The following is a 20,754-nucleotide window of genomic DNA, read 5'->3' as shown; positions in this document are numbered from 1 at the left end:
CTACAGGATTTTCTTTTCATTGCCGGAGTTCCTGCCTTCGTCCCAGTGCCAGTAAAGACCAAGGTGGAAGAATTTCCAGTGTTGCTGAAAACCGGAGGAGACTTCAGCTGAGAAACGGACGAAACTTGGATCAAGCTAGCTGCCTACAGAACTTACCTGGACTGTGATTTACCTGAACTGTGAGTTAATCTATTGAGACACTGCTTTACCTGGACTGAGACAACAAACTGTAATCTATAACAAATTGTAACTCAGTATCTTTGCTAACAGTGTCATTGCTGGTATAATTTTTCCAAGGGCTTCTTGCATGGAACCATCAAGTGGCTTGGTATTGTGGCATTTTGTATCCTCCCTTTCTGTTTGTAGCAGGTTATTTATGGTGTTTCTGTAAAAACCACTATGGTCATTATTTAAATTAAACAAAAGGGGGAAATGTTAGAGTCTGTAAACAAGTCAAAATAACACCTGGCATTTTGCCAGGGGAATGTTAAAGTTCGTAAACAAGTCTGGATGGTGCCTGGCAAAATGTCAGAGGGAGCGGTTTGAGAAGTAACAAAAGCGAGCCATTAAGTGTAGAGATTCCTGATTGGTTGACTGATGTATCTAGTTTATGCTAATTAGATAAGCTGTGTGGAATGTATAAATACTGCTCCTGTCCTGCAATAAACGGCTCCTACTCCTGCTGTATCAAGCTACAGAAGTTATTCGTCACCCCCCTGATTATTCTGCTGCAGCCGGACTGCGGCAGAACCCAATCCCAAACAGCTTGGAAAATTAGGCCAAGTGGTCCTTTACTGTCATGTCTCCAATATATTAGCTTCTGCCTTTAATTGGGTATGGATCAGATATTAGTAACTTCTAGTGCCAAAACAGAGGCTTATACTAAGCACTGTGGGACTTTAGGGAAGGGGCTGACTTTGTCTGGGGAAGTCATAGTGAGACATTCCTGGGTGAACTGCCTGGATTTAGAGAACAATGTGCTTTGAACAGGTCTGACCACCCTCATCCTTGTCCCTATAGGACCTGATAGAGAAGGTAATGGTCCTTAACAGGAGCTTGGAACTTCAGCAGGCTCCTAATGGGATAAGCCCAGGCCCTACCACAACCTACAGGATCACCCAGTATGCCAACCTCCTGGCAGCTCAGGGCAGCCTTGCCACTGCCATGAGCTTTTTACCCAATGACTGTGCTCAGGTGAGTGGGGCCATGTGAGAGAACAAACCATTTCATTCTGTCATCTAACACTGGCTGAGCATTTCCACATTTCAGGCACTATGCTAATGCTGAATCTCCTAGGATAAATAAGAACTCATCCCTTAAGCAATTCACAATATGTTGGGGGAGATCAGATATTAGCAACTTCTAGTGCTATAACAGAGGCTTATGCTAAGCACTGTGGGACTTAGGAAAGGGCTGGTTTTATCTGGAGAAGTCAAGGAAGTCTTCCCAGTGGTTAAAACAGTTGAGCTGGACCTTTAAAAGTGAAGTAGCTTACCAGCAGATGTAGGGTTTTCTAGGAAGAAAGACTAGACAAGAGGGAGTATGCAAGTGTTTGTCAGGGACTAGGGAACTTTGAGTTATTTATAGTGTCTAGAGTATAGAGGATCATTGGAAGCTTGAGTGATAAAAGGGCCAGTCTTCTAAGAGAAGATGTTTGCTTGTTTTCATTTTGTTAACATGGTTCTTCCTTATTACAACTCTTGTAGCCACCAGTTCAGCAGCTAAGAGATCGGCTTTTTCATGCCCAAGGTTCTGCTGTCCTGGGTCAACAGTCCCCCCCTTTTCCCTTTCCCTGGGTTGTTGTGGGAGCTACCACCCGCTTCAAAGAGACATCATCTTACAGATTGGGATCCCAGCCTTCTCACCAGGTAAGACTTTATTTGTTAATTCATTTGTTCACTCATTCAAAAATACTTAGATTCCAGACATAGTTCTGAGCACTTGGAATATGTTAGTGAAAATTCCTGATTTCCTAGAATTCTGTTATCTTTCTAATAATTATTTATTGAACAACTACTAGCCTTTTAGAACACAAAGGTACACAAACTATGATCCCTACCCTCAAGTAACTCATAGTCTAGTGAAAAAATAGATATGTAAAAAATAACTACAGTAAAATTCATAAATGTCATTATTGGGCTATGGGATCACACAGAAGAAAGCAGTTTATTCTGTGTGTGTGCTGGCAGAGTTACAGTTCAGGGAATGCTTTAGAATAAGTATGATGCTTGATCTGAGTCATGAAGGTTAAAAGTTATTTAGAAGAGAAAATGGATAGGTGAAGGCTGATTTAGGCACAGGGAATATAAGCAGAGGCTTTTTGAGGAATGACTGATTATTTTAATGGAATTTCAAAATAGGTGTATGTGGTCATGGAGTGTGAGGTTAATGAAGGTGGAGCAATGAGTAGGAGATCATTAAGGATCCGACATTCTGTGCTGAAGAATTTAGACTTGTCCCTTAGAGCAGGGAGAAGTTACTGAACACTTTTGTCTAGGGAAATAGCACGATTAGCTATGTGTTTAGGAAGGACAAGGCTCAGGGCAGTTAGGAAACCATAGCAAGAGATGATGAGGGGCTGTGGCTGTGGCCCGGTGGTAGAGCGCTTGCCTAGCATGTGTGAGGCTCTGGGTTTGATCCTTAGCACCACATAAAAATAAAAAATAAATAAATAAATAAATAAAGGTATGATGTCCATCTACAACTAAAAATATTTAAAATAAAAGATGATGAGGATATGAAAAACCGATAACTGGATAGGGAGGTTATATTTAAGATATTTAGTAGTTAGAATTCACAGAAATTGGTGATAGTTTAGAGGCTTGCGTGTGGTAGGAAGATTGAGAGAAAGGAAGGAGTTGGAAATCCTTCCCAGGTTCTATCCAAAGTGTCCAGGCAGATTGGGTACAGTTAACATGTGAGACCAGGAGCTTATTAGAGGTATTGGGGAATAAAACCCAAAGAGATTTGAGGTTAGAAGTATCTTCCATTTCCATCTTAATTTCACTTCATTTTCTCTCCTCTTTTCCTCCCTTCCTTTCTCTCTTCCTCTCTTTTTTCTACTATAATTACAGATTCACAGGAGGTTACAAGGAATATTTGGGAATATTTCCCCAAATACTCTGTACTAACATTGCACATAACCACAGTGTAATATCAAAATGAAAAAGTGAACATTGATACAATCCATACATTCATATTTTATCAATTTTTCATGTATTAATTTGTGTGTTTGTGTGTGTGTAACTGCAGTTTTGTCATATGCATAGCCTTATGTAACCAACACCTCAATCAAGATATTCAGTTGTACCATTATAAAATTAAAAGATTTCAATACTCTCTAATTACCTTTTCATAGCCACACCTAACCTCATTTTTCTGTTGGCATCGCTAATATGTTCTTCAGCTTTTTAATTATGTTATTTCACTATTGTCACATAAATAGAAACATGAATACATACCCTTTGAGACTGTCTTTTCTCAGCATTATGTAATTCAGGTTCATCCATGTTGCATCACTCATTTTTTTAAAAAAAATCTTTATTTTGTTTATTTATATTCATGTGGTGTTGAGGATTGAGTCCAGTGCCTCACACATGCTAGACAAGTGCTGTACCATTGAGCTGCCACAGGTTTTTAAAATTTATTTTAAATTTTTTTAGTTATTTACTCTTTGAAGGACATTTGGGTAGTTCTCAGTTTGGGGCTATTATGAATAAAGCTGTTGAATGAAAATAAGTCTTAATTTCACTGGGATAAATGCCTCAGAATATAAGAACACAATAGCTGAATTCTATTATAAGTTCATTTTTTGTTTTGAAAGTAATAGCCAAACAATTTACCAGAATGGTCATACCATTTTACATTCTCACCAGCAATGGTAGAATGATCCAGTTTCTCTGTATCTCCACTAGCCTTTGGTATCATCATTGTTTTTCAACAGCCATTTTGATATATGGGTGATGATAGTTCATTTTGGTTTTAATTTGAATTTCTCTAATGGCTAATGTTTTTGATATTTTCAGATATTTGCCATCTATATATCCTCAGTGAAATTTCTATATGTCACATTTCTTTTTTTTTAATTTTTTAATATTTATTTTTTAGTTTTCGGCAGACACAACATCTTTGTTTGTATGTGGTGCTGAGGATCGAACCCGGGCCACACGCATGCCAGGCGAGCGCACTAACACTTGAGCCACATCCCCAGCCCTATATATCACATTTCTATTTGGATTGTTTTGTTTTTTAATGTTGAGGTTTAAGAGTTCTACATATATTCTAGATATGAGTCATTGATTAGTTGGATATGTCATTTGCAAATATTTTATCTCAATCTATAATTTATCTTTTCACCTTTTTAAGAACCTTTCACAGAGCAAGTTTTTAATTTTATGAAGTCCAGCCTATAAAGTTTTCCACCTATGGATCATGCTTTTGGTGTCAAGTTTAAGAATTCTTTACTTAGTCTTAGGTCCCCCGAGTTTTCTCATATATTTTTTTTAAATTTTTTTTTTTTTAAGGAGAGAGAGAGAGAGAGAGAGAGAGAGAATTTATTTTTAATATTTATTTTTTAGTTCTCAGCAGACACAACATCTTTTGTTTGTATGTGGTGCTGAGGATCGAACCCGGGCCGCACGCATGCCAGGCGAGTGCGCTACCGCTTGAGCCATATCCCCAGCCCAGTTTTCTCATATATTCTTTCTATGTTTGTCATTTTGTTTTATATTTACATTCATGTTTAATTTTTTTAGTTGATTTTTTTGTAGAACATATGAAATTTAGATCAAGATTCTTTTTTTTGGCTAATGGATATTCAGTTGCACTAGAGTATTTACCGTAAAGGCTGACCCTTCTCCATTGAATTGATTTTGCTCCTTTGTCAAAAACTAAGTAGGCATATTTGTGTGGATTTATTTCTCAGTTTTGTTCCCTTGATCTTTGTGTCTGTCCCTCTGTCAATACCATTCTATCTTGATTACTACCATTATATAGTAAGTCTTAGTGTGGGGAAAAGTAATTCCTCCCACTTTATTTTTCTTTTTCAAAATTGTTTTGGGTATTTTAGAACCTTTCCCTTTTCCCATAAATGTTGGAATAAGTTTATCTCTATCTACAAAGAATTGTGTTAAGATGGTCATCTTAATTCCTGGTCATAGGAATTGCATTAAAACTATAGATTAATTTAGGGAGAAACAGCGTCTTACTATGTATGAGTTTTCCAGTTCATGAACATGCTTTTTCATCAGTATTTTACAACTTTCATTCTTATTCTTTGTCTAATTCACGCTTAACTATTTAATATTCTCTTGAGCTTGAAATCAAATTTTCATTTTGATTTCCACTCATTCATTGTCAGTGTATAGAAATGCAATTTATTTTTGTGTGTTGGTGGTGTATCTTGTTACTTTCCTGAATTTACTTAGTTGTTCTAGAAGTTGGTTGGTTGTGTGTGTGTGTGTGTGTGTGTGTATCCCTTGTGATTTTGTATATACACAGTCATGTTTACATAGAGGGACAGGACAAATAGGGACAGTTTTCTTTCTTTCCAGTCAGAATGTCTTTAATTTATTTGTTACCTTATTGAAGTGATTGTGACTTCCAGTACTATGCTAAATAAGAGTAGTGAAAGTGAATATCCTTGCCTCGTTTCCAGTCTTAGAGGGGCAAACATTCAACATTTCACCATTAAATATGATATTAGATTTAAGTTTTTTGTAAATTCTCTTTCTGAAGCCAGGGAATTTTGCCTCAATTCCTTGTGTTTTAGCCTATTTTGTGCTACTAAAACAGAATACGAGAGGTTGGGCAATATATAAAGAATAGAAATTCATTTCTCATAGTTTTGGAGGCTGGGAAGTCCAGGATCAAGGCACCAGAAGGTTTGGTCTCAGGTTCCAAGATGGCACCTTGTTGCATCTTCCAGAGTGGAGGAAAGTGGTCCTAACATGACAGAGGCAGGATAGCAATTGAGAGTGCCCCTACTTCTGAACTCAATTTTATAGTGGCATAAACACTTCCAAAATGTCCCACTTCCCAACAATGTTGCATGAATTTCCAACACATGGATTTTGGGGGATACATTTGGATCACAGTACCTTATGTACTAGATTATGAATGAATTTTGTCAGATGTTTTTTCTGCATCATTTTATATGACATATAAAATATTTTTATTCAGTTTGATGATATGGTAGATTACATTGATTGATTTTTAAATATGTTAGACCAGGCTTGCATGAACTGGAGTAAATCTGTCTTGGTTGTAGAATGTTATTTTTATACACATTGTTGGATTTGACTTGCTAAAATTTTGTTAAGGGGGCTGGGGATGTGGCTCAAGTGGTAGTGCGCTCGCCTGGCATGCGTGCGGCCCCGGTTCGATCCTCAGTACCACATACAAACAAAGATGTTGTGTCCGCCGAAAACTAAAAAATAAATATTAAAATTCTCTCTCACTCTCTTTAAAAAAAAAGAATGTGGTCCTCATTAATTATATAATGTATTTCAGTTTATTAAAAAAAAAAAGATAAAATTTTGTTAAGGATTTTTGTATCTAAGTTCGTGAGTAATATTGGTCTGTAGTTTTATTTTGTGCTGTCTTTGTCTGGGTTTGGTATAGAATAATGCTGGTTTTATAAAATGAATTAGTGGGGCTAGGGATATAGCTCAGTTGGTAGAGTGCTTATCTTGCATGCACAAGACCATGGGTTCAATCCCCAGCACCACCAAAAAAAAAATAGGACTGTTCTATCTATTTTCTTGGAAGAGTTTATGTAAACTATATGTTAATTTGAACCCTTGGTCAAATTCTCCAATGAAAACATTTGGGCCTTGAATACTTTGTGGGGGATTGAACTTTTAAATTATAAATGCAATTTCTTTCTTTCTTTCTTTCTTTTTTTTTTTTTTTGGTGTGTGGTGCAAGGGATTGAACCCAGGGCCTTGTGCATACTAGGCTAGCACTCTACCAACTGAGCTATATCTCCAGCCCTTATAAATCCAATTTCTTTAGTAATTATGTGACTATTTATTTTTATCTTTTGTTTTGGCTATTTTCGTTGCATGTGGTTCTTGAGGAATTGGTCCATTTCTTTTAAGTTACTGAATTTATGAATTTAAAGTTACTTGCGTATTCCTTTATTATTTTTTTTTAGTAGCTTCAGGGTCTGCTATAATGCTCTCTATTTCATCTCTGGTATTGATGACTAATGTCTTCTCTCTTTATCTTATCAGTCTTTATAGAGATGTATAAATTTTATTAATATTTTTCAAATAATTAATTTTCATTTCATTAGTTTTCTGTATTGTTTTTCTGATTTCAATTACTCATATCTCTTTTCTTTTCAAGAGCTGACCCTTTTTTCTCTTCACAGGTTCCAAGTCCATCTTCAAGGCCTACGGACACATTTCAGCCATCACTAGTAATGCCCTTGACACCCTCCTATCATATCCCCTGTCAGAGCTCCAGGATGAAGACTATAAGTGACTACAGGACACCTGAACCCCAGGCAATCCAGCCTTTGCCTTTGGGCCCTGGGGTCAGGCCTGGTGAGTAAATGGAGATTTGTTTGGGCACAGAATGGAGGTCTCAGGAAAGACAGACATATTCCCTCCCAAATTCATGTTGGTCCGGTTTAGAGAGGATCTGGTTTTGTTTTGTTTGTTTTAGTTTAAAAATTAAAAAAAAAAATTTTTTTTGAGAGAAGAGCTTCAGAGTTGCAATCAAAATTCCTATCCCGTACTGAGTTTTTAACATTCTCTCTTATGTTAAAGACTTTGTATATTTTGGTAATATACCAAACTTGTTATACTGGTGATTTCAATCCTATAAGATTATTTTGAGGGTCAAATAAGGAGAACAGTTAAAGTACTTTATAAATTATAAGATCTCTTTACACTTGGATTAATCATTTATTATTATTGTCAGTTGTGGTGTTTTGGTTTTTGTTCTATTTTGAAATTTTTGAGACAGGATTTTGCTATGTTCCTAGGCTAGCCTCTAACTCCTGGGCTCAAGTGATCCTCATGCCTCAGCCTTCTGAGTAATTGGAACCACAAACATGTGTCACCATACCTGGCTTGTTTTATTTTGTTGCTGACCTATTCCTGTCTGATATACTGAATCTCTCCCAAATTGAAGTTTGGTGACAAATTACCTATTTCTGTTCTACTTCAGCTTTATCTCAGCTGCAACTATTAGGAGGACAAAGGGCTCCACCCTCAAACCCTGTGAGATTCCCTGGAACATGGCCTGTTTCTGGTCTTCCTCCACTCATGGCAGCCCCAGACATCATGGTGCCTGGCTCTACTTCTCTGTCTGAGACTCCTAGACTACTCCCTCTGCCTTCTGTGAGACCACCAGGTCCTAGCCCTCTGAGCTCCCAGCTCCTGGCCCCTCCTGCCTACTCTCCTGTAACTTACCCTCCCGGAGGGCCAGGTGCTCCATGCTCTAGCTCTCTCTCAAGTGCTAGCATCTTGACCCCTCATCAAGGTAAGTTTTCCTTCCATGGCTTCCCGCTTGTGGGCTGTTGCCTCCTTTTCCTCCCCTCCTACCACTGTCTCAGAGTCTTTTCCCTCAAGCCAATGAACTGGGGCCCTTTGGTTTGGAGGTTGTTAGCTGGGAGTGTGGCTGGTCTGCAAAGGGAGGTGTGACAGATTCCAATTAAAATAATTTTTCTAGTCTTCAGACTAAAACTTTCTAATGTTCCTGACCATGCCCCTAAAAACTCCTATCTTTTTATTCTACAGGACCTCAAAATTCGTGGAAAAATGTTCCTACCCCTCAAGGAAATCTCCAGAGGAAAAAGGTCAATGTATTGTTCCTTATCCACCCCCTCATATATTCAGCAGTGGCCCACTTTCTAGTTCTTTATAGAATTCAACCCATTTCTTCCCATTCTTGGGCTGCCTCTGCCCTTTTCCCAGTCTTCCCCCTCAGCACCACCTTCTTTCCCTCCTATATACATTCACCAGTCTCCCTTTTTCCACTTTGCCACTCACTGTCTTGTTTCCTTAATTCACTATATGTCTACCATTCCCCAAAACTAAGGCCTATAGGGTTTCTCAGCTTAGATTCATGTGCCTTTCTTTCTCTCTTTAGCTCCCGGAGGTATTTATGCCTCTAGCACCAATTACTGCTCCAGTTAGGAGCCTTATCCCTGAGCCACAACGGGTCCTTCCATCACAGACCCCCATTTCCAGTGTGAATCATGCTCCCCCTGGAGCTCCAGGAGAACTCAGCCTACAGGTAACAGGGACAACTGTTCCCCTGCTCTGAGAAGCCTTCCAGCCCTCCTTGGGAGTAAAAGTGGGGAGCATGTAGCTGGGCATCATTTTTCAAGGTAGAGGCAAACCTATTCTCTGTTCTTACTATAGAGAATGGAGGGCTCTCTCCTCAGCTCTGTTGTACTCTAATGGGAGCAGTATGCCTGACCCTGAGTCACTGAGGATGAGACCTTAGGAAAACATGAGAAAGGTAATTTTCTTGCCTGTCCCTTCTCCTCACTCCTTCATTAGCAACGTCAGCAACCACCTCCTAAGATGATAGAAAGAAAGGCACTGCCCCCAGAGCATCAGTCCTTGAAGACCAGCTTTGAGGCACTTCTCCAGCACTGCTCCCTTTCTGCAACTGACTTAGTAAGTTTGAACCTTCCTGTGATGCCCTCTTCATACTCTCAACTGGTTTCAGGATGTCTCTGGAGACCAGTTCCTTCACTATCCCTGTATATGCTGACCATATTTCAGACTTTTTAGAAGTCCATGCAGAGTAGGGGAGGGACTTAGAGTCTGGTCCAAAGTCTAGCTCCATGGTAGCAGGACCCAACAGCATGGAGACTTATAGGCAATGGGGTATACAGAAGAAGGGGGAAGCCAGCAGGAAGAACAAGTGCCGTTCATTTCCTAGCTATATCAGCTTAAGCAAGACATTACTATCTTTGGGTTTTCATTTCCTCCTCTGTGAAATGAAGGAAGTAGTACTAAGTCATTCTAGCTTTAATGTAGTGGATTCTTTATAGCCCTGTGTTAAGCTTATGGGCTGGGTCAAAAGCCATTTGCCTCCCTACAGAAGACAAAAAGGAAGCTGGATGAGGCTGCCCAACGTCTAGAAGGTCTATATGAGAAACTCTGTGAGGGGACGGTGAGTATCTACCTGTGTTCCCTCTGCCTCATGCCCTCCCACTACCTTCCATGAGCAAAGGAAGCCCAGAGTCTTCTTTTCCATAGGAAAGACTGCTCCCCCACCTCAAATACCCACATATTTCCTGAATGGGAAGAGATGGGGCTCTGGAACTTGAGGCTGTCTTATCTCTTTCAGGCTGCCAGGGTGGGGCTGGTTGAATTTATTAACCTAAGGGCAATCCCTTCACAGCTCTCACCTCATGTCCTGGCTGGGCTACATGAAGTTGCCCGATGTGTGGATGCAAGAAGCTTTGAGCAGGGCCTCGCAGTGCACGCCCAGGTGGTGGGCTATAGCAGCTTCAGCGAAGTGTCCAGCTTCATGCCTATCCTGAAGGCTGTCCTCACCATTGCACACAAGCTGCAGGGCTAAGCCAGTCAGCCTCTCTTGCCAAGAGGCCACTTCTGTATTACTTAACTAACCCCCCCCCCCGCCCTGCAGAGAAGAAAAATTGTGCAACAGATTCTGTTTGTTTTTCCCCACTTTCTTCCCTTGCTGCCAGGTATATGATGCTGTGGACTTGGCTCCAAACCAGCTGAGTTCCTGTTTTGTTTTTTTTTACCCCTTTATGCCTGACCACCTCCTGTCTATCCAAAACACTCAGCGCTGGAGGCAGGACATAGAGCCAGGTCTTACTTTCCCTAATATAGTTTTCTGACAGGACCTAGGCCATGAGGTCTTCTCCCCCAGGGATATTCTGTTCGAGTGGCTTGTGATAGGGTGAACAGGGTCATTACTTCCAATTCTACCTCTACTGTGACCTATCTTGGGAATCTTTTGTTTTTCCCTTCTGAGGTTTGTGAGCCTGACCTTACCTTCTCCTTGCCTCTGATTTTATATTTCCAGATCCATATTCCCTTGTAGCCCCAGCAGCTGGGGACAAGTTGGGTGCTGTTTACCATTCAAACAAGTCATAGACATGAGGGTTTGCAGTTGAACAGAACCAAGAGAGGAAGTTCTAGTCTTTTAAAAATGGAACCTGTCATGTGCCAGCATTTTTTAAGGGTAAGCAAAGTTAAGGAGCAGGCAGAAGGGGTGAACTGCCTTTTGCTGGGAGCTATCTTAGGCTATGAGATAGGAGCAGAGGGACAACAGCCTACAAAGGAATGGTCTTCAACTCCACATTTGAGCCTGGCCCAAGGACTTAAGCTATTCATTCTGTGATTATAAGCCCTATTCTGGAATAGGAACCATATTAACAAAAGATGTCTTCTAGCCCTGCTCCTCAAGGGTTGGGATTCTTCTTCCCCTCAGCCACCATGTATCTCAGGGCTTCCTTCTCTGGCTGCATTTTCATGGTAGGAATTCTGCATTTGATGTATGATATATTTAATAATGCAATAAAGCTGCTTTGATTTGGTTTGCTCAGTGATCTCCCAATTATTGTCTCCTCTGGGACCTATTTTGCCATTACCTCTCTTTTGAGTCCTTTCTCTTCTTGCTCCCTATATCCTAATAATCAAGTGAAAGTCTTGGAGAGAAATATGAAGTCGAGAGTTGAAGAAAGGATCTTGATTTCAAGTCCAGTCCCATGGACTTGCTGGCCAAACTGCCGTGATGTGTGTGTGTGTCTCCATCCGTGCCTGACATTCAGCTCCAGGGTTTTCCCCACACCACTTGAGGGCTGAGCTCAGCTGCACAAAAGGACTGGGTGTGAAGCCAGGGGGTACTAGCTCTAATCCTGTTGTCGATCCCATCATGTCTGCAGGCTAGATGTGTGTGTTTGGGAGGGAGGGATTGTTAGGCAGTATTTGTTTGTAAAGCCACTTGCTCTTCAGATAATACTTGCACTAACTTCTATTGATGAAGCAGTGTGAGCCCCAGCAAAGTCCTTTCCCAAAGTGTCTTTGAAGCCAAGAGCCCATTGAAGGGAAGAAAGGCTGGGAGAGGGGATTAGTTTGTTCAGCAGCTGTGAATTTCAGTGGGAGGTTGATGAACTCTGAAGTCTTTGTTTAAATTAAAGGGGGGGAGAAAAAAGCCGCTGTTGGAGCGAGAGCCCCACTTGGGGCCCTGAACTAACACAAGGAGAAGTCTGAGCTGCAGGGAGCTGTGTACTGACTGCGAAGACTTTTCCCAAACACGTTCGGAAAAGGTGTTGTGAGAAGAAAAGGGGGCGGAGTAGCGGATTAACATGTGAAATGAAGTTTTCATTGACTCTGGTGGGGGTAGAAGGCTATTTTAATGGCATTTTGTTCCCCTATTTTCTCTTCTGGAGCTCTTTAGAGATATTGTTTTGCTAAGACAGGCTTTCTTTCCCCTTCTTTCCAGTCTAAGGATTGCCTCTATGGGAGCCAACATAAATATTTCTCCTCCAGGAATTCGGGTTAATTAAAAGGAAATGAATGAGTGGAAGCATCCAATCCAGACCCACAATAGGCAAGTGCCCTGGACTGCCCTCCCCTCCCACCACCACCAGCACCACCAGCACACTGAGTATGACCCTGTCTGTCTTTGCCCTGACCTGCTGCTAAGGCCAGTTGAGGCTGGGATTCTTTTCAAGAAAAGAAAGCTCTGCCTGTGTGTAGGCTTACAGGCCAGGGACAGGAAAGAGACAGTGCCCACCCTACCCAGTCAGTGTTCTTGTCACTTCTTAGGACCTCCCTCTGCTTCTGTCCTCAAGCTGAGACAGATGGGCTCCTAAAGAGCCCACAAGAGGAAGGAAGGGGCCTGGGTTCCAGTACTCACCCTACAGTGACTTACAAGCCAGTCATCTTTCTCAGCATCAGTCTAAGTCTGTAAAACAAAAGGTTTAGCTGACCTCAGAGTTGTCTTCCTAAGCAACAGTTCTGGAATTGCCTATGTTTGTTAAGGGGAACACAGCCCTGGCAATTAGTGTAAGACAGGAACCCATGAGTGCACCAGTGTTGACTGAGTGAATGAATTAATTAATAATGAAAAAGGGGTTAAAAAAAAGCAATGCAGATCTAAGGTAGCTCAACAATGTTTTCTTTATAAAACTCAAATCATTCTGGTATCAATCATATCTATTTGGGGATACAAAACAATAACCTATGAAAGAACTTCCTGGCAGCATAACATGTTTGGAGTGCTGACCTGTTGTCACCAATTTGAAGCACAATAGTTCTCTTATGTTGGGAGACCTCTGGGAGAGTACAGCTTTACTTTACAACATTTACTTTTATATTTTCTAGTCGCCTTGCCAGATTTTCTTCCTATCAAGTAACTCTGCCAAATGAGACAACTAGGTTAGTATATGCTGCTGCTTGATTAGAAAAGAAGAGTGGCTTGGGAGACTCAGGAGGCCCAAGAGCTGAGAAAACAAGCAAAGGGCCTTTTGCTGATAAAGCTGGAAATTAAGCATTAAGAAACCCTGAAGGGAAGTGTATCCCCCTGGTAAGGAGGAAAGGGAACCTCTCTTCCAGTAAGTATTAGTCAGACCAGAAGATGTAGGGGTGAGACTAGGGCCTGGGTCTGATTTGGCCACTGTCTCAGTTTGGAGTATAAGAGCCCTTATATTTTTCCAGTGCCTTGGATTTTGTGACCTCTGTACTTTTTCCTACTTTGGAAGAAAAGGGATAAGTCTAGCATATGACCAGTTCTACTCTGGAAGAGCTGCCTGGTGTCCAGACCCAGGACTGGCCCAGGGCAAGGAAGCAGGCTGGGAAGCTCTTGGGGCTGCAGAAGGTCTGTAAGGAATTGGCTCTTCATTCCCAAGAGCTCTGTTTCATAAACAAGTTCATGTGGAATGCTTCTCTCTGAAAATGGAACCAAAAAGACTCAAGTACCACAAGCAGCAAGCTTTTGGCTATGGAGTGACTGTATTAGTGGAAGGTTTATGTGGATGATTTACTAATCCTCAAAAGATTAGCCTCAATCAAGTCAGGCTAGCTACTTAGGCTATCAAGGAAGCAAGTTTCTAGGGAAAACAGTATCCTACCACGGTGGGAAGAAAATAAGAGTCTCAAAGTTATATCTTCTACCCCACCCTACCCCAGTATCCCCAAGAAGAAGCTCAGTACCCAGGAAATGAGGCACATATCATAATGATTGCAATAAATTAAAGTTCAAGGTGCTGAACTTCCTATTAGCAACAGTTTCATTGCAGGAAGTTTACTTATTGAAGGAAAGTATCCAATGCCCTGAACTCTGCCTGTTGGAGAACCAGGTGAGTGAAAGGAAGGGGCTCTGCTTCTTCCTATGGCCTGCCTTTAGAGGTGCAGACAGGGTCCGAGTGGGAAATTGCCTTTATTTACCTCAGTTTTGGCTCAGAGGAACAAAGCTTTGGAAAGGAAAAAAGGTGAAGTTGTTTTCTGGGAAGAAATAGGTTAGGAGCAGGGAGAAGATAACTTTGAAGGGAAGGAAATAATAGTAATCTGTGTTTACATAGTTTCTTGACCTCTTGGGTATAATTCTGGAGTACCTTGAGTGATCATCTAGGAAGATAGTTACCTCACTGGTAAAGTCCATTGGTGACATGGTGTCACAAGAAGTACCACCCTGGTGTTTAGCAAGTCAAGTTCCCTTTTACACCATATTCTACTTCTTCCTCTAGGGACCAATCCCTAAGGTACATTTATTCCCAGGTCAATTTTTTTTTTCTTTTCTTTTCAGAGGAAGGGGAAAAGGGGAAGGAAAGAGAAAGTGTTAGAGATTCCTGGGAGTATCTGGGTCAATAGCAGGAAGTTGCAAGATCGGGATGGGCTCTGCAGGAAGGGAATGCCCCTGCCATCGGGCTTGGTAGCAGACAATGGGCAAGAGAAAAAGACATGGCTTTACCTGAGCCCTCCATATCTGAGAAGGGTCCTTCTAGTTCCCAAGTCTTAGGCTTAGGCCAGTTGGGAGGTGGGGTCGGGGAGGAGCGCCTATTTTCACCCTAGTCCAAGGAAGACCAATAGCGCAGTCTTAGAACAGGTCTCACACCAAAGTGTGGGCTGTGGGGAGACGCAGAACCAATTCTAGGAGAGCACAGAGAAATTGGAGAAACGTTAGGGAAGTGGCAAGCTCCAGAAAGATTGCATCCTCTCCCTCTCAGGATCTCTGGACTTGGGAGTGCGGGGTCCCCAATTCCTAGGTTCCTCTATTACTGGGGTCGCTAAACGAAGCCAAGGACAAATTGGGAAAGGAGGCAGGAGAGGAGACCCTTAGGGTTTTCTCCCGGGTTTGTGCGCAGCGCCTCCCCGCGGCCGCTCTGCGCGGCTACAGAAGTACTTGGTGACCCGCCGGCGGCACTGCTCACAGCGGACAGCACAGCACCAGTGGAACTTGCAGTTACAGCTGGACACGGTTTCCGCGCGGCGCTCCTCCACCGCCAGCCCACAATCCCCGCACAGACGGCGGCAGCTGCGGCGCTCCCAGCGGCCCAGAGCCCGCCCGCGCCGCAGGCATTCCCGGCCTTCAGTGCCCAGCAGCCCTAGCGTCTTGTTCTCCAAGCAGTAGTCTGGGGAGTCCTCCAGGTGCACCAGCTCCCTGGTGGAGATGGAGCGGAAGGTGTCGGCGATGGCGCCGCGGCCGGCAGCGCTGTTGCCAGCACCCTGCAGTAGGTCCACCTTGAGAGCGGCGTGGTACTTCTCCTTCAGGTGCGCGCCCACCTCGCGAAACTCAGGCAGCTGCAGCCAGCAGGTCTGTGTGGTGCAGCTGCCAGACACGCCGTGGCACTTACACGTGCGTTTCATGGTGCCCTTCACCGCCTAGGGAGAGAGTGGAGTAAAAGCCCTGCCCTGGAGGGATTGCGAGGCGCCCAGCTAGTCTGCTCATCCAGCCCGTTAGTATTTGAATGAAGAATTGTCCATACCGAGGGCTGATAGTGGTTTGTACTAGTTGCTTAGTCCCAGGGTCTGTGACACTCACCTTACGGCCGGCCTCGTTATTATGAAGATTCATGGCTGCCCGGGCATCCTGTCCTGTTTCCAGGGCATCCACAAACTGCTTGGAGATTGCCTCTCCGAAGCCCACGTTGTCGCTGCAGCCTCCCCACAGCCAACCTTGACCCCCTGGAAAAGTGCAGGGGGGAAAGGTCATTGAGCAGGCCAACGCAGAGTTTCCAGGGCTGCTGTTTCTAATTGGACTTGCGGGGAGGGGGTGGCAGGGGTCACTGTCTGGGATAGGAAAAGATTAAGGTTAGGCTAGTGCCCTGTGTCGGGATTAGTTTCAGTCTAGAAGGTTTGTTTTTGCCACCTTTGCGGTCCCACTTCCAGCCTCAGCCAATTCCCTGCACAGGGCTCCATGACGTTTGTGGCTGTCTAGTGGACTGATTCTCTGCCTGGGATCTCCTCTGCCTCTACTCAGTAGGCAAAGTAAGCACCATGTCTGTCAGTGATTGAGGTCCTCAAGGGGTAAAATTGTGTGCAAAGGTGAGGAGAGCTCAAGGCTGAGGGAGGAAAAGAGGTGCAATTGAAATAATATGGAAAAACGAAGTTGGAAATTGATTGGGTGGACACAGAGGATTAGCGGCTGCAGTGGAGGCAGAGTGGAGAGTAGAGCAGGATAGACAAAATAAAAGAAAGTCCTCCTGCATTCAAGAAGAAGGTGATTTGAGTCTATAGAGCAAGTTGTTTCATCATCATCACCACCATCATCATCTGTTTAAATTAAGGAAATCAATCAGTGGGAGAAGAGGGTCCCAAGCAACATTTAACTGTGTTTGTCACTGTAGGGTTTGTGCTCAAACTGGGTCACCCATCGTCAGCATGATTTTCCTTGTATTAGAAAAATGTTGAGCTGGGGATGTGGCTCAAGCGGTAGTGGGCTCGCGTGGCATGCATGCGGCCCGGGTTCGATCCTCAGCACCACATACAAACAAAGATGTTGTGTCTGCCGAAAACTCAAAAATAAATATTAAAAAAATTCTCTCTCACCCACTTGAATCAAAGTGTGGAATATGATATGTCAAGAAATTTGTAATGTTTTGAACAACCCACAATAAAAAATTTAAAAAAAAAATTCTCTCTCTCTCCCCCTCCCTCTCTCACTCTCTCTTTAAGAAAAAGAAAAGAAAAATGTAACTTTATCCCACCAACCTTTTCATTCTTTAAGTGAACTTCCCTGGCCTGAACTACGTATCTCATTGATACTCACCCAGTTGCCCATTGCGGGAGTCATCACATCCACAGTTGTCAAAATCTCCAAGGCTGCAGTTTCTGGTCAGAGTGTACATGACTCCAGCAGAACTGATGGCATGTACAAATGCTGTCTCCCGATTAGCTGGCAGGAATAAAAAACATATAGAGAGTTAGAGGCAGAGGTTGCAGTTAAAAGAAACACTGGTTATGTTACTTTCTTTTAATACCACCGTCATACTTGCCTTTCCCAGCTTGGTCCTATACCCACTTCATGATGTACCTTACTCACTTCCAGGGTCTGCTCCATTCCTGGCCTTAGCCCTACTCTTCTCCCCTTCCATCTTTTTATGAGAAGGTGACTAGATTGTTGTCAATATACATGATTATAAAGGATTTAGGTGGGAAAGACCCTGAGGAAGAAATGGGGAAGGAAATGAATTTGAAGGCCAGGTTGTAAAGAACCCTTCCCTACCTCCTTCTTGAACATTGGAGTCTAAGAGCAGAATATCTGATTGGCAGCTCTTTCTTTTTTCAAACAATATTTTAATATTTATTAAAAAATGAGTGTTCATGCCGGGCACAGTGGTGTACTCCTATAATCCCAGTGGCTTGGGAGGCTGAGGCAGGAGAATTGCAAATTCAAAGTTAGCCTCAGCAAAAATCGAGGCACTAAGCAACTCAGTGAGACCCTGTCTCTAAGTAAAATACAAAATAGGGCTGGGGATGTGGTTCAGTGGTCAAGTGCCCCTAAGTGCAATCCCTGGTACCAAAAAAAAAAAAAAAAGAAAGAAAAAGAAAAAAAATTGGTGTTCATTAACAACTTGCTCTGAAAGGATCAAAAGGAAGTGTCAATAACAACACTGAAAATATGCAGGACAATCTGCTTTAACATGTCATGAGGCCACATATTTCCTAGAAAAACTACAAATGCCATAATTTCATGCTTCTTTAAGGCTGAGTAATATTCCATTGTGTATATGTACCACATTTTCTTTATCCATTCATTTGTTGAAGGGCATCTAAGTTGGTTCCACAGTTTGGCTATTGTGAATTGAGATGGCAGCTCTTTCATTTACCGGCATGACCACTATTTATCTTCTTTCTGAGAATCTAGTCTTCAAGTTTCCACTTGCTCAATATCTCTCTGCTGAGTCTACCGAAGGAAGGAGCTAAGGGATATGAGGAATTATGACCCTGACCTGCCTTCTGATGCTGATGCTGCTTATGTTGTGAAGAAACCTTTAGCAATCAAGGATGTATAGGATTGGAGGTGAGGCAATGTCCGTTAATTGAACAGTGAGCATGTTGGGGAAGAAAGGAGAAAGCTCCATAGATAGGAAAGAGAGATGGAGAAAGAAAAGAGAATATCTCACAAGAGAGAAATGTCCTAAGAGACCAGGTGAAGAATATGGTATAGAGGAGAAAGGGGGCCATCCCTGAGGCTTTACCCTGGAACTAGAGGCCTGGGGAGCCGTGCCCAAGGCTTTCCTTACCACTTCGAAGTCCACCATGGCTGGAAAGTTGCAAGGCTCTCTCAGGGCAGTTCCATCGGTCCCAGGCAAACTGGTATTTGCATTCTTCAATACCACTCTGAGCACCTGCTGCCACACTGCTGGAGTAGATCAGGTAAGCCTACAGGAATATGAGGGGGGAGGTCAAAGTTCAGTCTGAATTCAGGAGGCATTTGCCCCAAACTTGCCAAGCACCTCTCTTCATGCCCATTCCCCCATCCCTCCAAAATACTGGCAAAGCAAGTACTTTAAATATATCATCTCATTTAACATTACCAGTAGTCTTGTGAAATAGGTGTCATTTTATAACTTAGGAAACTGAGGTTCAGAGAGGGGAGATAATTTTCCCAAGTAGCAAACAGCAGAAAGTAATGAAACACAGTTTTATCAGATTCTAATTCCATTAGTCTTTATTCATTATACTAAATTGCCTCTCCAAAATGAGTCCCAATCACATAATTCCTGAAATTTCAGCTGTTCTCATCCCATTATTATCTTAGAAAATAACATTTTGGAACTGGCATTGTTCTTCCATGTAGAGATCACGTAGTACAATTTTGGGTTTTTTTGTTTGTTTGTTTGTTTGACTCTATGGGACACTTTAGAAGGTACTTCTCTAATTTTGTGTTACTGAGGATTGAATCCAGGGCTTCATGCTTGCTAGACAAGCACTCTACCACCGAGCTACACCTCAGCCCTTATATTTATTTATTTTTTTAATTTTTAGACAGAGTCTCACTAAGTTGTCCAGGATGACCTCAAACTTGAGCTCTTCCTGCTTCAGCTTCTGAGTAGCTGGAATTACAGATGCATGTCACCACACCCAGCAGTACTCCTGTTTCTGCCTGGGCTCTGATATTAATTTGTGGTGGTTTGGGGTATGTCCCAACCCTCTCTGAGTCTCAGTTTTTCTATCTTTAATATATACTACTGCATAATAAAAGGCATACATATAATGAAAAGAAAGCCACATGTATCATCTTCTGTCAACCAATTAAGATTAGCGATGTCCTTATTAATCAAAGGAATTTTTTCTTACTTTTGGACCAGTCATCAGGAAATTGTTTACTGACCTAGAAGAAAGAAAAAAACATAGGATATAATGGAGAGACACCAACTTATTTCTGCTTCCAAGACTTATAAGGATTATTCCAGTAAATATATTTGGTAGGAATAAAGAGAAACTAGTTTACCAAGGAAACATGCATAATAAAATTACTAAAGGTAACTTACTTAGTAAAATATAATGTGAATAAAAGTAATATGGTTTCTTTGGATTTTAAGGTCACTCATAACTACCAATATTATAAAAACTGGAAGTAATGTTTGATTATTTTGCTATGAATGGGGAAAGAGCTAATATAAACTCACAACTGCATACCAAACACTTCACTCTCAGGGATTTACAGCTGATCTTGTTCAGTCCTTACTGTTGGAGGGCATTATTGTCTGTATTTTACCAATAGGGAATCTGAGACTAAAAAAAAATGTTCAAGCTCACTCAGATAATAAGTGAATGAGGCAGGACTTGAATCTAGGTTCGTTTGACTCCATGGGACACTTTAGAAGGATACTTCTCTCACTGGGAAAAGGTAAACTGTGAAAGATCCCTCTAGAGTTTGCATCATAATTAAATTCTAAAACTAAAAATAATTGACACTAGAATATGATTTGGTCTTCCTTTTTTCTGCAGTACAGAGTAGTGTTCACATGCTAGCTGAACACTCTACCACTGTTCCACACCCCCAGACCGGGGGGTTCCTTTTAAAACTAATGGATTTTTCTATAGGACTCAGCAGCTGCTGTCTTAGGTGTGTATCCCAGAGAAATGAAGAATTATTTTTACTCATGCATTTGTCCTCTGATGTTCATGGCTGCTTTTTTCATAATAGCCCCAAATTGGAAACTACCTAAATGTCTGTTAAAGTGTGAACGATATGCAAAGAACCATGGCACAGCCATACCATGGAATGCTTTTCAGCAATTAGAAGGAATGAACTATTAACAAACACAACAACTTGGATGGATCTCAAGGAAATTAGACT

The 20,754-nt window shown here is 42.0% G+C and overlaps 2 protein-coding genes across 16 annotated transcripts in view; one reads left to right on the top strand and one right to left on the bottom strand.

Annotated features, from left to right (window-relative positions):
• Sec31b (SEC31 homolog B, COPII coat complex component) overlaps positions 1 to 12,995 on the top strand; it is a 38,501-nt gene extending 25,506 nt beyond the window's left edge. For 10 of the 15 annotated variants that reach the window (XM_015494659.2, XM_048807154.1, XM_015494661.2 and 7 more), the window contains 9 exons: positions 1,021 to 1,194; positions 1,707 to 1,868; positions 7,376 to 7,550; positions 8,179 to 8,493; positions 8,751 to 8,809; positions 9,103 to 9,249; positions 9,519 to 9,638; positions 10,069 to 10,140; positions 10,372 to 11,547. In XM_015494659.2, the coding sequence (XP_015350145.1) occupies positions 1,021 to 1,194; positions 1,707 to 1,868; positions 7,376 to 7,550; positions 8,179 to 8,493; positions 8,751 to 8,809; positions 9,103 to 9,249; positions 9,519 to 9,638; positions 10,069 to 10,140; positions 10,372 to 10,551 (1,404 nt within the window). In that variant the 3' untranslated portion in view covers positions 10,552 to 11,547. Of the gene's footprint in view, positions 1 to 1,020; positions 1,195 to 1,706; positions 1,869 to 7,375; positions 7,551 to 8,178; positions 8,494 to 8,750; positions 9,250 to 9,377; positions 9,639 to 10,068; positions 10,141 to 10,371; positions 11,548 to 12,447 lie in introns of those variants that run through there. The other 5 variants (XM_048807155.1, XM_015494662.2, XM_015494663.2 and 2 more) reach the window with 5 other exon arrangements.
• A 105-nt stretch (positions 12,996 to 13,100) lies between these two features.
• Wnt8b (Wnt family member 8B) lies at positions 13,101 to 19,784 on the bottom strand. The gene is made up of 5 exons (XM_048807161.1): positions 19,749 to 19,784; positions 18,692 to 18,830; positions 17,215 to 17,340; positions 15,988 to 16,130; positions 13,101 to 15,827 (listed from the first exon to the last, which is right to left on the bottom strand). Exons 1-5 carry the CDS (start codon positions 19,761 to 19,763, stop codon positions 15,282 to 15,284), a joined length of 969 nt encoding a protein of 322 aa, XP_048663118.1. The 5' UTR covers positions 19,764 to 19,784; the 3' UTR covers positions 13,101 to 15,281.
• Positions 19,785 to 20,754: the final 970 nt, after the last annotated feature.

Source organism: Marmota marmota, unplaced genomic scaffold, assembly GCF_001458135.2.
Source record: "Marmota marmota marmota unplaced genomic scaffold, marMar, whole genome shotgun sequence".
NCBI lineage: Eukaryota > Metazoa > Chordata > Mammalia > Rodentia > Sciuridae > Marmota > Marmota marmota.
Note: the sequence above shows the minus strand (reverse complement) of the source record. Positions and strands in the feature narration are given on the sequence as shown.

Coding starts and splice junctions, on each gene's coding strand:
- Wnt8b (XM_048807161.1), bottom strand. Junction 17,341..18,691: donor CCATGGTGGACTTCGAAGTG/GTAAGGAAAGCC, acceptor TATTCCTGCCAG/CTAATCGGGAGACAGCATTT. Junction 16,131..17,214: donor CTCCCGCAATGGGCAACTGG/GTGAGTATCAAT, acceptor GCACTTTTCCAG/GGGGTCAAGGTTGGCTGTGG.